Source organism: Anser anser (assembly GCF_964211835.1).
Source record: "Anser anser genome assembly, chromosome: 25".
NCBI classification, from domain to species: Eukaryota; Metazoa; Chordata; class Aves; order Anseriformes; family Anatidae; genus Anser; species Anser anser.
Genome location: NC_139746.1, coordinates 2,476,073 through 2,489,261, shown reverse-complemented (window position 1 = coordinate 2,489,261; position 13,189 = coordinate 2,476,073). Strand labels below are relative to the sequence as shown.

Genomic DNA, 13,189 nt, shown 5'->3' with positions numbered 1-13,189 from the left:
GTGTGTGTGCATGCAGTTATAAATCACTGTGTAGCAATAAGCATTGCAAAGTACTTGTGGTTTTATGTGATCTCAGATTTTTCTTGTTTGCCATGAAATGTTCTGTGCCCTTATACGGTAGGGTGTGAATAATTGTGTGTAGGTTCTGGTGTTTTACTAAAGGAGAAGATACTTTGCAATTTCCGCACTAAATGGGCACAGTAGGGACCAATTTCCTGCACTTCAGACCTGCTGATTTAGCCAATACAGTAAGTTAAGTGGCAGCTTTACATTTCTAGAAAGATCACAGGTAGTATAAAAACAGTGCATCTCTGGGGCCACTTTACTGTGCCAAGGCTGAGGGCAGCCAGTAGTGAGCATGGGGAATACAAATTCAAAAAGCAGCGGCAAAAGCAATGCGATTCCAGCTCATCCTGAGCTGTCTTTTTGTGGCTCCTTTTCACGAAAATGGAATGAGAATGTCTTTTTGGACAATGAGCTTTTGACATCCAAGATCCTGTCTGTTCTGCGTCCACAGTCAGAGAGAGGTTTGAGAGCAGGCGATCTGCAGTGTACGCCTCATTTTCTGAGTACCAATTCAATTTTTGCCTCTCTAGCCGCTTCCTTGAAGGAGCAGCCCCGAAGTCTTCTCCTGGGACCGGATGGGACCCCAGTACTATCACGGAATCTCGGTATGACTATTACCCAGAGAGGAAATTCTCAGTCTTCATTGAACACTGCTGAAGCTGTTAATAAATTTCGGTAAGTAAACTGCTTCTCTTCTAATTCACTAGCTTCTGCTGCATCTTTCCCCCTACCCTCCCCATGTGAAAAGAAAACCAATTAAAACTAAAACAAGACTCACATCGGTTATCAATCTTAAGAGAGATTCATTGAGTTTTTAATGCTTAAATTTGTTTTAAATATCCCCTAAACAGCAAACTATTTTTTTTTTGGTTTAAATTAGCACCTTGTCTTCAGTTCCTCTACACTATGCCACAAAAATACCATATAAGATAGGGGATTGCTTGAGTATCCCTGTCTAGAATATCATTTTCATGGTTGTATTTGTCCTCAGACTTGCTGAAGTTCAGGAGTCTTTTCTGAGATCACTGATTCGAGGTTGTGCTGGTTCTGACTAGAATAGGAGGCAGCAGTGTTTTAAGTTGCAGGATACCTTGATGAAAATAAGTTCAAAGCTATCTGCAGGTTTCTGTAGTTGTTTGCTTTTTATGTTCCACAGTTATGCTCCATTCTCAGTGAAAGTACCCTTTTTACTCTGAAGTAGCTAAGGCTTGTCAGCAAGTGATGTGTCTCTTCAAATGTCATACCAGAAGTTGCAAGCTTGCTCGTGCTGCTCTAATTAAATCTGTAATACTTAAATGATCAAGTTGCTAAATTGATTTGAATGTTTCAAGTGTGAGTTAAAAGGGTAACTTTCATGTATTTATTTTAACTGTATTGCACTGTAGGAAGGATGCTTGTTAAAGTAGATGTCTTTTATTTATTTAAGTCAAGCAACTTTTAAAAAAATTTGATGTTCTCTTTGGGTCCTTTTGTCTAATCTCTTTGGTCATTTAGACTAATTTCAGGAGACATGGATGAAGGGGATTCAGGATTTATAAAATTTAAGCAGACCTCAGATGATGTTGTCTCACTTGCACCTTCAACAGCAGACTCCATTTTTCTGGAAGGTATGGAAGCTTCTGTGCTTTTCAGGACTTTGTTTCTTACACAGCCTTAAAGTAACATTGAGATGTATTTACTCTTCTTGTTGTTAATGATGGTAACGAGGGATATAGTTTGGACACCAGTTATTAATTATTGAAATTGAATGTGCTTTTGGTCTAGATGCATATTCTATATCCCTCCGAAGTGAAATAGAAACAGATGCTCATGAGTTTGAGGCAGAGTCTTGGAGCGTTGCAGTGGAACAGTCTTATGCAAAGAGACAAAAGAAAGAAGTTATAAAAAGGCAAGATGTCATTTATGGTAAGAACACTATTATTTCTTTAAAACTTTTTAATTTAGGAACCTCACATTGATTATGGTTATATTATTTTCTTGATAGTGATATAATACCTTAGAAGTTTATGGACAGCCCCAGAACAGCTTGCTTCTAGCAAGATCTAGAATAACAAAATAAGGCTGTAAGGAGGCAAGATGTCATGTAGTCCTCAGCGTTGGTCTGCTGTTATATAATCAGCTCTACCTAGACATCAGCTATTTGTTTAGTGTGCTATTAAAAATATTTGAAATATGAAGATTTCAAAGGTCCTCTCCATAATTTGCTCCAATGTTAAACCTTCTAATGCTAATGGAAGTTATTCCTAATGTCTGATATAAAACAGCCTTTGCTGCAGCTTAGAACTACCACCTGTTGTTTCTTTTGTCTTGCCTGTCACTCTTGATACCAGAAACAGTTTAGTCTCTAATTCTTAGCAGTTAGGAGTAGTGCTGAATTCATCTACTCCAAGTAATAAGTGTAGATTACACTAATTTCGCGTTCCATCTAGAACGTTGATCTGCATTAAAGCAGAATTTCCCAGGAGTTATTTGTCTTTTGTTATTTTTACTGAAAAGCATATTCAGAAGTACATAAATTCAGAAACTAAAAATATGTATTGTGTGACAGAGGACAGAGAAGGTTTAGGGGATCCTATATGGATCAGTATAGCTGCTCTCTTGGTGCTTTATACTGGTAAGAAGGAAGTAGTAGGCATTTTTTTATCCATTGGGTGTTGTTTATCTAGATGTTGTTACTCTGATAATTTTGTTGGTCACTTGCAGAAGATGGTGACTTTCAGAGCCTGCTCTTTCATATCTCACTGGTCACTGCACACCATATAAATGACCCATAATTTTGTATTTCCCCTTGCCCAGAACTAATGCAGACCGAAATGCACCATGTTAGAACGCTGAAAATAATGCTGAAGGTATACTCCAAAGCCATGAGAGAGGAACTGCAGTTCCCGAATGCAGTCGTCAACAAGCTCTTCCCCTGTGTGGATGAGCTGCTGGAGATGCATGCGCAATTCCTGCTCCAATTAAAGGAGCGGCGAAAGGAGTCCTTGGAAGAAGGCAGTGACCGAAATTACATAATCCGGAACATTGGAGACCTCTTGGTAAAACAGGTGCGAATTAAATTCTACCAGCGTTCTTGACCCTTTTAAATTCCTAAAAAGCTAATTATACGATAAAGTTACAGTTGTGTAAAGGTTGATAGAAGACTGGGTTTAAGATTATCATCCTAGTGTAGTGTGTGAACATGACTCCCAGGAACACACCTGGTCACAAATAATATGAAAAATTCATTAAATGTTCTTTGGGCACACGTGTATGCATGTTATATGCTATATGACGACTGCAAATTATTTGGTTTTATTTTTCATCTATTCCAAAAGTACGGTAGTATACTGCTGGTATCCTTCCCAAACACAGCTGTCATGCACTTAGTGCTGAGCTTCTTGGTTCTGAGCAGTGAAAAAATAAAGATCTTTTAAACTGATAACAGCTTCTTCTAATTTTAGCACCCATTCTGGTATGGAGTGGATGCCACAGCTTCTTTTTGTATACTGCGATCTCACCTTTTACAATCCTCAGTCTTTTTAAGTGCAGAGTCCCAGAAATCCTTTTATAAATTCTCATTAAGACACCAGTCAGTTAATATTTGGTTATCTGGTGGTATTCCAAGCTCTCAGATATCACACTGCATAAATCTCTCATTTATGGTACAGAAGAAATTGATATATTGAAGAAATGTCATCTTAGAAATCAGTTACTGTAAAACCATGTTAAATGTGGGTCTTGACGTGTAAGTACAGTTACTGTTAATGATTTATATATTTAATACTTATATTTCCAATTAGTTTTCAGGTGAAAATGGGGAGAGAATGAAAGAAAAATATGGTGTATTCTGCTGTGGACACAATGAAGCTGTTAGTCACTATAAAGACCTGCTCCAAAACCATAAGAAGTTCCAAAGCTTAATAAAGGTAAACAACAATCAGAAACCTCCCATTCTTACTGTGCAAAGTGTACTTGACCTCTTTCAGTTTTATTTTATAATTGAAGATCTCTGTTAATTTTGAATGAGCTGAACGTAAGAGACATTCTCTTGATATTTGATATGCTGTTAGCTTCTTGTATTTTAGATCTTTTGAGCTGTTTGGGAAAACAGCTGCAGTTAACGGGTGTTAAATTTGGGGCAGGCAGGTATTTTTTCTCTTGAGAGCACCTAGAACTGGGCAGTAGAGCATTTGTCCTGTTCATGGCTCTGTCACTGACTGCTCTGCTGTGTGGCTGTCTTTGTAAATTGGCTTGATGATAAATCAAATCAATGATAAATGCTGTTGATAAAATAATATAGAAAAAGTTGGAGCCCTTAGTCTAGTTTTGCCCACTACGTCATCTTTCCAAAACCAGAAGATTGGCTCCAGGGCAGTGTGTTTATCTGCTGTACAGTGTAATGCATAATTAATAGGAAGGGCTGAAGAAGCGCAGCCAAACTGGAAGCCTGTAACCTGAATCTTAGCTGGCATTGCTCAGTCCTTGGTATTCTCGTGTTCCAGTCAGTAGTAAGTGATACTGTGTGAACTTTCCTACGTGGCTCTGTAGTTATAGCTCTTCTGAACTAGGAGTCTTTAAAAGTGAGAACCCTTTACTTTCAAGAAACTAAATAAATAAACAGAGTAAGTTTTAAAATAAATAGCCTCAGCCCATGTAAACAAAGATCTTGGTGCTATATTCTGCTGTCAGGATTGCTTTGTATCTGCAGTCAGACTAACTAGTGGGATTCTGATGCTTTATGATCTTCCCTTTCTAAACAGAAACATGTTTCTGTACATAAACACACTGGTCAACATACAGTAGTAAAATAAACACATTTTATTCATTACAGACATACTTTGGCTGTTAGGTGGCTGGGTCTGGTTTTAAAAATACTGTACTTTTCTACCTAGTTAAGGACTGACCCTATATAGAAAGCAATCAGTTAGCAAATAAGCAGTCAAACAGTTCAGACCTGGAACTTTCTCTGTTTGGCCTCAGATTTAGTTAATAGCAGTTGAAAATTATATCTAAAATATTTTTTTCTAGCATTAGAATCAACTTTTTGATGTTGTCATGAGTTTTGCATTTGAAATAGCATGCAGATGATTTTGTGATGCTATACCTAATTGCATAAAAGTGTTTTGAAACAGAAAATGGGTGAATGAAGAGGAGAGAGAGTTAGAAGAGCGATATATACGATGGATGTGATGGGTCTGTCTTGTTTTCTAGAAAATCGGCAACAGTTCCATTGTGAGGAGACTTGGTGTTCAAGAGTGTATTCTTCTGGTTACACAGCGCATCACCAAATACCCAGTCCTGGTGGAACGCATTATTCAGAATACAGAAGGTAGTTTCTTTAATCTGTCTTAAAAGCCTGACAGTTGTCGTCACATCCTTTTTCTCCTACGTTTCACGTGTTCTTTCCTCAGGCAAGGAGGACAGGCTGGTACTGCCTTATATTTGCTTTCTCACTTGCTAGTTAGCTGGAGATGCAGTTCTATATGCAGATTCAGATCACTCTCGCCTCATCAGCAGGTTGAAAGCAGTGTTCAGTTTCAAGTCTACAACCACAAAGTCATAGTAGTTAAGTTTATCAGTTTCTTAGAGATTTAGAGCTCTAGGAACCCATTTATTTATTTATTTTTAAGCTCAGGCTCTTAGGAAATACTGTCAGATGTTCAGTATGGAATCTTCCTGTTAAAATATGTTTGAATGACTCATATTTGCATTCCAGAGTTGTAAATGGGACTAATTACTATCCTTCTCTCGTAGCTGGAACTAAGGATTATGAAGAGCTGACCCAGGCCCTTAGTTTAATTAAGAACACAATCACTCATGTAGATGCCATGGTAAATGAGTGTGAGAAAGGGCAGCGCCTGAAAGAGATTATGCATAAAATGGAGCAAAAATCATCTGGGAAATGCAAGAATGGGCTTCTCTTCCGGAAGGATGATATGGGACAGAGGCGGCTTCTGCTCGATGGGATGCTGTACTGGAAAGCTGCATCAGGGCGACTCAAAGGTAAAGGACCAGGAAAGGGAAAAGTATAACTAGGAAACGGGATTTTGCTTTGTTCTGTAGCTGTTTCTTACTAATCGATTGAGCATAAAGTACGATGACAATAACCCAGTTGTTTAATAGGATATTGGAGGAAATAGCACTTGTTCTATTCCTGGCTTGTCCAATAAGCATCTCTATAATGGTGCATGATAAGTTCCTTATGCTGTTTGCTTATTATCTGTCTGATCTGCTTTCCAATTCAAGTGGGAGGTCTTTAGGTAGATGATAAAGCCTTGAGTCATACTGACTTAGTCTCCTGTGGAAAGACATTATCTTGTGCGAGCTCTGGTTCACACTTTGAAAAATTATGTTGTGTCAAACCCATGACACCTTTGTTCTTTATAATGTCTGTTTTGCCAGAAAATCAAAACAGCATTCATCAGTGAGTATTTTAACAGCTTCATTGCTCAAATGTTCAAGGAGAAGCTTCAAATGGAACTTACAATGCAGCCAAGAGTAGCTGGTACTATGAACATCTGCAGTTTCAGAAGAATCTGCTGTTGAGGGAAACTTGTTCCATCGTGACTGTTTGAGTGCATGTGTAGGATGCCTGTGTAGTTGTCTTCAAGCTTTAAATTGGCTCTGTTTGAATTCTGCTTCTTCTGCACATGTCCATCCTGACTCTGGACAACCCCAGTGGAAAGCAGAAGCCAGCCCAATATTGCAAATGTTGATGTGCTAACGCATGGTACACAGGAAACTTAAGTAATTTTTTTGAGTCTGCACCAGTCTTATTGCTTCAAAATCTTTTTCTTTCTTTCTGTTGTTACTGTAGATATTCTGGCAGTCCTGTTAAATGATGTACTGTTGCTCTTGCAAGAAAAGGACCAAAAATATACATTTGCATCGGTGGTGGGTATTGGTTTCATATTTAATACATTCACTTGGAGTGTTTTTGAAGGTGATAGTAATTGCAGAAGAAATAAAAATAGAAATATTAGGTAGATGTTACAGTAGATTCAGAAGGAAAATGAAGTAATAAACAAGCCAGTTATTATAGAATCACTTTTCCTGAGTAAGTTCTGGTATTTGTGAATCTCTCCTTCTGTCTTTTAGAGCAAAACAGTGTTCCCTTGTCTCCATTTGAGCAAATTTTTTGAAACTGTTCTTGATTTCTGGGATCCAGAAGTTTTTGTTTCACTTTTTTTTTTTTTAAAGACAAGTGTCAAAAGTGTCATGTGAAGAGGCCATAGTGGTAAAGTTTGGTGTTGCAATGTTATAGCTCATGGTGGCCCTGTATAAGTAAGAAAGCAGAAGGGAGCTAAGAAGCACAGACTCCAAAAAATTGTATAAAGTAGTGCAATACATTTTATATTTTCTTTTACAGGACTCTAAACCACCAGTTATCTCGTTACAAAAACTGATTGTAAGAGAGGTAGCTAATGAGGAAAAGGCAATGTTCTTAATCAGCGCTTCCTTAAAAGGACCAGAAATGTATGAAATTCACACAAGCTCTAAAGAGGAGAGGAATTCCTGGATGGCTCACATCCGCAGAGCTGTAGAAAGGTAAATTATGAGTGAAAGCCAGAGGGCTTGATTTGTTGCTGATCGGCCTTCTCTTCACAGGACTTGTAGGTACAAGTTTATTGTAAAAATGCATTTGACTGTCCATAAACTTTCAATGCAAGACTGAAGCAGGCAGTTTATGAATATTTATTGGGAAGAAGATGCTCATAAAGATGCTGGAAAAATCAGCCGAAGACTTTGTTCTGCTTTTTTTTTTATAAAAAAAAAAAGTTGGTTCACTGATGTCAAATGCAACAAAGCTTTGGATAAGTGAAAAAGATTGACACACAAGATAAACGACATCCTAGGCATAATCTTCAGGTTGAATGCCAAGATGATTTTAAGTCATCTAAGGTGTAAATCAAACATTTGTCTCCCACTTTTTATAGCTGTCCTGATGAAGAAGGAGGAACGTTTAATGAACCCGAATCAGAAAGGAGGGTGGCTGAAGCAAGGGCTGCGAAGTTGAGAGATTTCCAAGGTAATGACTTAGGTATATATTCTACAAGCAGCTTCTCAACATCCCTTGTGACGTAACTGTCTTGTTCTTTTATCACATGATCAAGTTGCTCCTTCAGAAGTCCTTCAAGGTATTGCAAGATTGCATAGAAATAATTAAGTTTAAAAAGTCTAATAAGCCTTGCGTGCTCCATGAGTTTTTCCTCCAGCTGTTAATTATATCTCTGATGCTCTGACTATGAAATGAATGGTAATTTTCCAAACTGAATGTTGTACTCTTGACAGTGATTTAGAAGGTAGAACTGAGTTTGTTTCTTCCTTTAGAGCGTTTGAGCACGAAAGATGACCTGATTATGCAAAGTCTAACTGAGAAGCAACAGATTTATCTAGAAATGTCTGAAATGAATGGGTTTGAAGACAATTCCCAAGGAACCCGATCTAGGCTACTTTTTCGGGGGGATGTCTCAGAAAATCTGCAAGGAGAGTCACTTTTGAAGTCTGCAGTGGTAGAAGGTAAATACAATGTGGGAATGTGTATGTGTTCACTCAGGTGCAGAGGTTGGGATAAGCCCAAGTCTTAAAAATCATCTTGTAATAATTCTGTATAATGCTGTTCAGACTCATAATGCATCTCCAAGAGAGGTAGGGTGCACCTGTGTTTTTACGTAGAGGACCTCCACAGTTTTGATTTTTTACTTATTTAAGATCAACCCATGAAGTTTTCAGATGAGTTTATTCAGATGGGTAATAAGGTGATCTAATAATGTAATAACCCTGAAATGTAATATTGTATCAGGGTTCTAGATTTAAATAGCCTATCTAAAGACAGCATATTTAGAAAGAGAATAAACACAAACCACAATCACTTTTAGTTTGACAAAAAGAAACATTCAAGGCTTGATAATCAGACTTGTGTTCAAGGAGGAGGTCATCTTCATTTATGCAATATGAAGAACCTGTCGTAAACAGCAGGTCGTGAAAGAAAATCCATCTGTACTGTAAGAAGTCTTTCAAACTACCCGATATTTAGTGTACTTGGTGGCTGGAAAAAAAAAAAAAAATATATATATATATATATATATATAAATACACATACCCTAATTTGTTAGCACAATGAGTTTGTCTTACTATGTAGACCTGGCTGTTTAAATGATATGTTCTTCTTCTTCCTAGCTGAAAATCTCCAGAACCTTATCTTCACTCACTTAGGAAATGGATACTGTCAGCCTGAAGATAGCTGTGCACCGGGACTCCCCAGGAGAGCAGAGACCTTTGGAGGATATGACAGTACTCCCTCAATTTCAAACAACAGTAAGAAAGAGGGACTGTGGGGATACTGTGCTATGTTTGTTGATGCACTGTTAAAGTCTAGCATTCATTTAAGCTCCTTAGCTCTTTACTATGCTTCTCTGTACTGACTATGAGATAAGAAAAATGAATTAATTGAGGCTCTGATGTAAGGATATTAAGGGAACTTCACAAGAAGTTCCTGAGAAGAGGATAAGAATAAATTCCTAGCATGCTGTATCAGTATGTTGAATCTTTCGCTTCCAGTACCAACACTAGAGAGCAGAGTAGGGCTCTTGGTGTAACGTTAAAGGTGTTACCTTAACCCACATTTTCTAGTTACCACAATTCCACACAGAATTTTAATTTTGTTGAAAAAATAAGCTTGACATAAAAACCTAGGAAATGTGAGTTCAACTGCTTGCTTTTATTATAGAATGACAAAAATGGAAACAAGTTTTCATATCTTCGCAGCCACTAAAGGCTTGCTGAATCTTTAAACAGTATAAATTATCCTTTTGGCACAGATGCTTTATCAGTTAATTGATGAAATAAGTGGAAATACTAGATGCTGTTTACCTCCCTTCATTTTGCTTCGTGCAAAGTAGAAAGGTCTGTATTTCACTGGTAGTTTATCCCTGGAATCCTTTCTCTCGCCCATGAAAGGCTATATATGCCTGTCTTATTACAGGTGCTCTATACAGTACAGTTTCCATCTCCCACTAATTCTTTCCATGCTTCTGGTGGTGCTGCTTTGAATAAGATTTTTCTACTACTGAGTATTCCATGTTAGGAGTTTGCAATTCTGGTAGCCACAGACGATTATTTTCATTCTCTATTGTGTTTGTTTCACTTAAAGTATCATAATGTGATTTGAACATAATCTCACTATTTCTTATAACCCGCTCTCCTTGAGTTTTATACCTTTTTGAGCAGTCCTACTCTACCTATTGTCCACTTCCCACTTCTAATGAGCATAGATAAGCAGTGTAGTAGCAAACTGGTTCTAACTTCAAAGTCATATGTGTTGTTTTTTTTTTTCATTTGCTCTGTTATGCAGTGGGTTTTCACAAGCTCTGTGCTGGTGAACCACTCACATGCCAGTCTCTCTTCCAGATAATAGTCTTGGGAAGAGCAGTGGTGGTGACCAGAGACAGTGGGACTGGAGAGGCCATGCAGTAAGTTCAGACGTGCATCTCCAGGACCTCCCATTGGATGCAGAAGAAGGATCTCAAACTGTACGTTGGGCTTGTTTATGAAGTAAATGTGTTTCCTCAGGTTCTTCATTACAATAGTGCTGCAGAACAACCCTTGCTAAGCTGAAAGTTGTAATGTCTGGTAGGGCTGGACTGTAAAAGAGTTCTGTCCGTGAAATTACTTGACTCTGCTAAGGAAATTTTGTTGGGGGTGAGTTGATGGATTATAGCTTACTGCTTGAGAGGCATGATAATTCCGTTCTGTATTTGTTCATTTGATGCTGTATCTTTGTTACCTTTAATGACCGTGCATCTCCTTCTGTACTATGATTTAAGTACTTTTGGTATGTGTCCTTCAGTGCATGGGAGCAATCTCTGCTCCAGCTGTAAACAATGTTCCCTGGTGAGGTGAACCCTTCCAGCATGTTCTGGCAGCACTACCAATGTCCAACAAGTATCTCTAGCGCAGATTGTTGTTTTTGTCTTTTTTCAGAGTGATATAACAAGGCTGGATGACAACAGTGGTATTCAGCCCACCATAGAGTCTCAGGTACGTTACTTCTGCTGTTAGGAAATCTAATGGGAAATAGCTATATAATAAATATCATGCAAAATAAACAGACCGGTATTTTTAATGGCTGTGGAACCACAAGCTCATAAACAGCCTGTACCTTATGACTCCAAATGCATTCTGAATGTCCCATTAGAAAACAAGGATGGTTCTGGCTATTTAGACGTGCATTTCAAAGAGCTGGCTAACTACTTCTTTCTGCATCTCTGGAGAGATTGTATGTTCTTAGCTCACCGGCAAAACTTGCCTCTGAATCTCCTGTGAGTGCTGTACCGGTGTAGTGATTCAGTGCTAGAGCATGGGAGGAAGTGGTCATTAAATAGCTCATATAAAGAAAACTCGTGATGAGGATTGCTCCCTGGAATCCCAGAGAGATTTGCTGAGCCCTGACTCAGTTTGCGCGAGGACCAATATACTGAAATTCGTTGTGCTTCTATATTGCTGTATTGGATGTTACCATGTCAGAATACTCTTGTAGTCGTTCTTCCAGTGTGTGTGTTCTTGTACATACTACTGATTCTGTCCATTATTTTAAAAAGAAAAAAGTCTAATGCTGCAATGAAATGGAGCTCTGTTTTGGTGTCTAAATTTTATTATTATTATTTTTTTATCCCATCTGCCTCCCCTCCTCTTCAGCTTGTCCAAAGGATACAAAAACTGCTACAGTTGCTCTTCAATCTTCAGGTAAACCACTACTCTACTCTCCAAGAGGTCTGTTAGGCATTAAATATAATAAAACTTACGCAGTTGTAGAGAAGCTACCTTGAAAATATCCCCTAAAACTAGAGTGAACTGTAGAATTCAAGACCTGAGACTCAGGGAAACAAACACGGTGTATGATATTTTGAAGGAGGTGTTGTATCTGTTGTCTTATGTGATTGAATGCCTTTTCCTCCTTACTTAAGTACAGTTGTTGCTACTTTGAGCTTCTGTTCTCCGTGTTTTTCTTTTAAAATTGATGTTAATATACACTTGTCTGCATATATTAGATGTTTTTTACTGTAACCTTGTATTCAGCAATATTTTGAGTGATCTTGTCAGATTCAGAGTAGAAATTCTAGGTGCAAGAAATGTTAATTTTGACAGATGTATTCAAAACTTAATTCCTCAGCCATCTTTAGTATCGTGTCAATAGCGATGGGCTGTACAAGCTATAAAGTTAGGTCTGCTCTTGAAGACAAAGCTGTCAGTCACCTAATCTGATAGGTACTGTTGTCTTTTGCTTAGCTGTATGGAGGTTTATTCGTTTGTTTGTTTTTGAGCCAATGTGCCTCATTTTGGACTTCTTATTTCCATTCTAGGCAGTGATATCTCAGCAGGACAGCTACATTGAGATGCAACGAGCCACCATGATAGACCGGGAGAAGCAATACCGGCTGCAGTCTACGCGCGGCAACCTGCTGCTAGAGCAGGAGAAACAGCGTAACTTTGAAAAACAGAGAGAAGAACTGATGAATGTACAGAAACTTCAGAACCAGCTGAAACTGGAGCAGCAACGCTGGGAACGGGAAAGGAGTCAGCAGCAGAGGGAACTAGAAATCGCAGAAGTCCGGCTGCAGAAGCGCGAAGAGGAAGCTCGGCAGCTGAAAGACAAGTTGATTCAGGATAGAGAAGAACTCGAGAGGCAGCGAGAGGCCTATCAGCATGACCTAGAGAGGCTGCGGGAAGCTCAGAGAGCAGTAGAGAAGGAGAAGGAGCGCCTAGATCAGCTAAGGAAGCTGAAAAAGCAGAACACAGTGTCAGGCACGTTCTCCCCCGAAATGGGACAGGTAAGGAGTTTTTCTTGGAGTTCTGTTTATTGCTTGCTTCTGAAAGAAGGTTGCCCTTCGTGCAGCACTAACCCGTGTTTGTTTTTTACTGAGCTACTTGTGCCACTATCTGAAGTAGCTGGAGCTGGCTACTGTCAGAGAGATCAGGGCTTGCAAGTCCTTCAGTGTCTGTGAAATTCTACCCAGACATTTGCTAATGGGAGCATTTAAAAAGAGACAGACAGAGAGAATAAGTTATTTCTGAATGTGGCTGACTGCTGATTTTTGAAATACAGGAACTGCCCGATTGCAGGCAGGCGATTGCAGAAGGT

General features: G+C 38.7%; 1 protein-coding gene across 7 annotated transcripts in view; it reads left to right on the top strand.

The window, feature by feature from the left end:
* The window catches only part of ARHGEF18 (Rho/Rac guanine nucleotide exchange factor 18), a 53,737-nt gene that overhangs the window by 27,722 nt on the left and 12,826 nt on the right, over window positions 1–13,189 (top strand). For all 7 annotated transcript variants that reach the window (XR_014575350.1, XR_014575351.1, XM_083811274.1 and 4 more), the window contains 16 exons: window positions 597–741; window positions 1,561–1,673; window positions 1,831–1,971; window positions 2,863–3,113; window positions 3,849–3,974; window positions 5,260–5,377; window positions 5,803–6,051; window positions 6,866–6,942; window positions 7,418–7,596; window positions 7,986–8,077; window positions 8,380–8,568; window positions 9,229–9,366; window positions 10,459–10,580; window positions 11,032–11,088; window positions 11,746–11,793; window positions 12,411–12,878. Coding sequence is in view for 5 of the 7 variants with exons in the window: in XM_083811274.1 (XP_083667400.1) it covers window positions 597–741; window positions 1,561–1,673; window positions 1,831–1,971; window positions 2,863–3,113; window positions 3,849–3,974; window positions 5,260–5,377; window positions 5,803–6,051; window positions 6,866–6,942; window positions 7,418–7,596; window positions 7,986–8,077; window positions 8,380–8,568; window positions 9,229–9,366; window positions 10,459–10,580; window positions 11,032–11,088; window positions 11,746–11,793; window positions 12,411–12,878 (2,513 nt within the window). In the remaining 2 variants the exon portion in view is untranslated. The remainder of the gene's footprint in view (window positions 1–596; window positions 742–1,560; window positions 1,674–1,830; window positions 1,972–2,862; window positions 3,114–3,848; window positions 3,975–5,259; window positions 5,378–5,802; window positions 6,052–6,865; window positions 6,943–7,417; window positions 7,597–7,985; window positions 8,078–8,379; window positions 8,569–9,228; window positions 9,367–10,458; window positions 10,581–11,031; window positions 11,089–11,745; window positions 11,794–12,410; window positions 12,879–13,189) is intronic.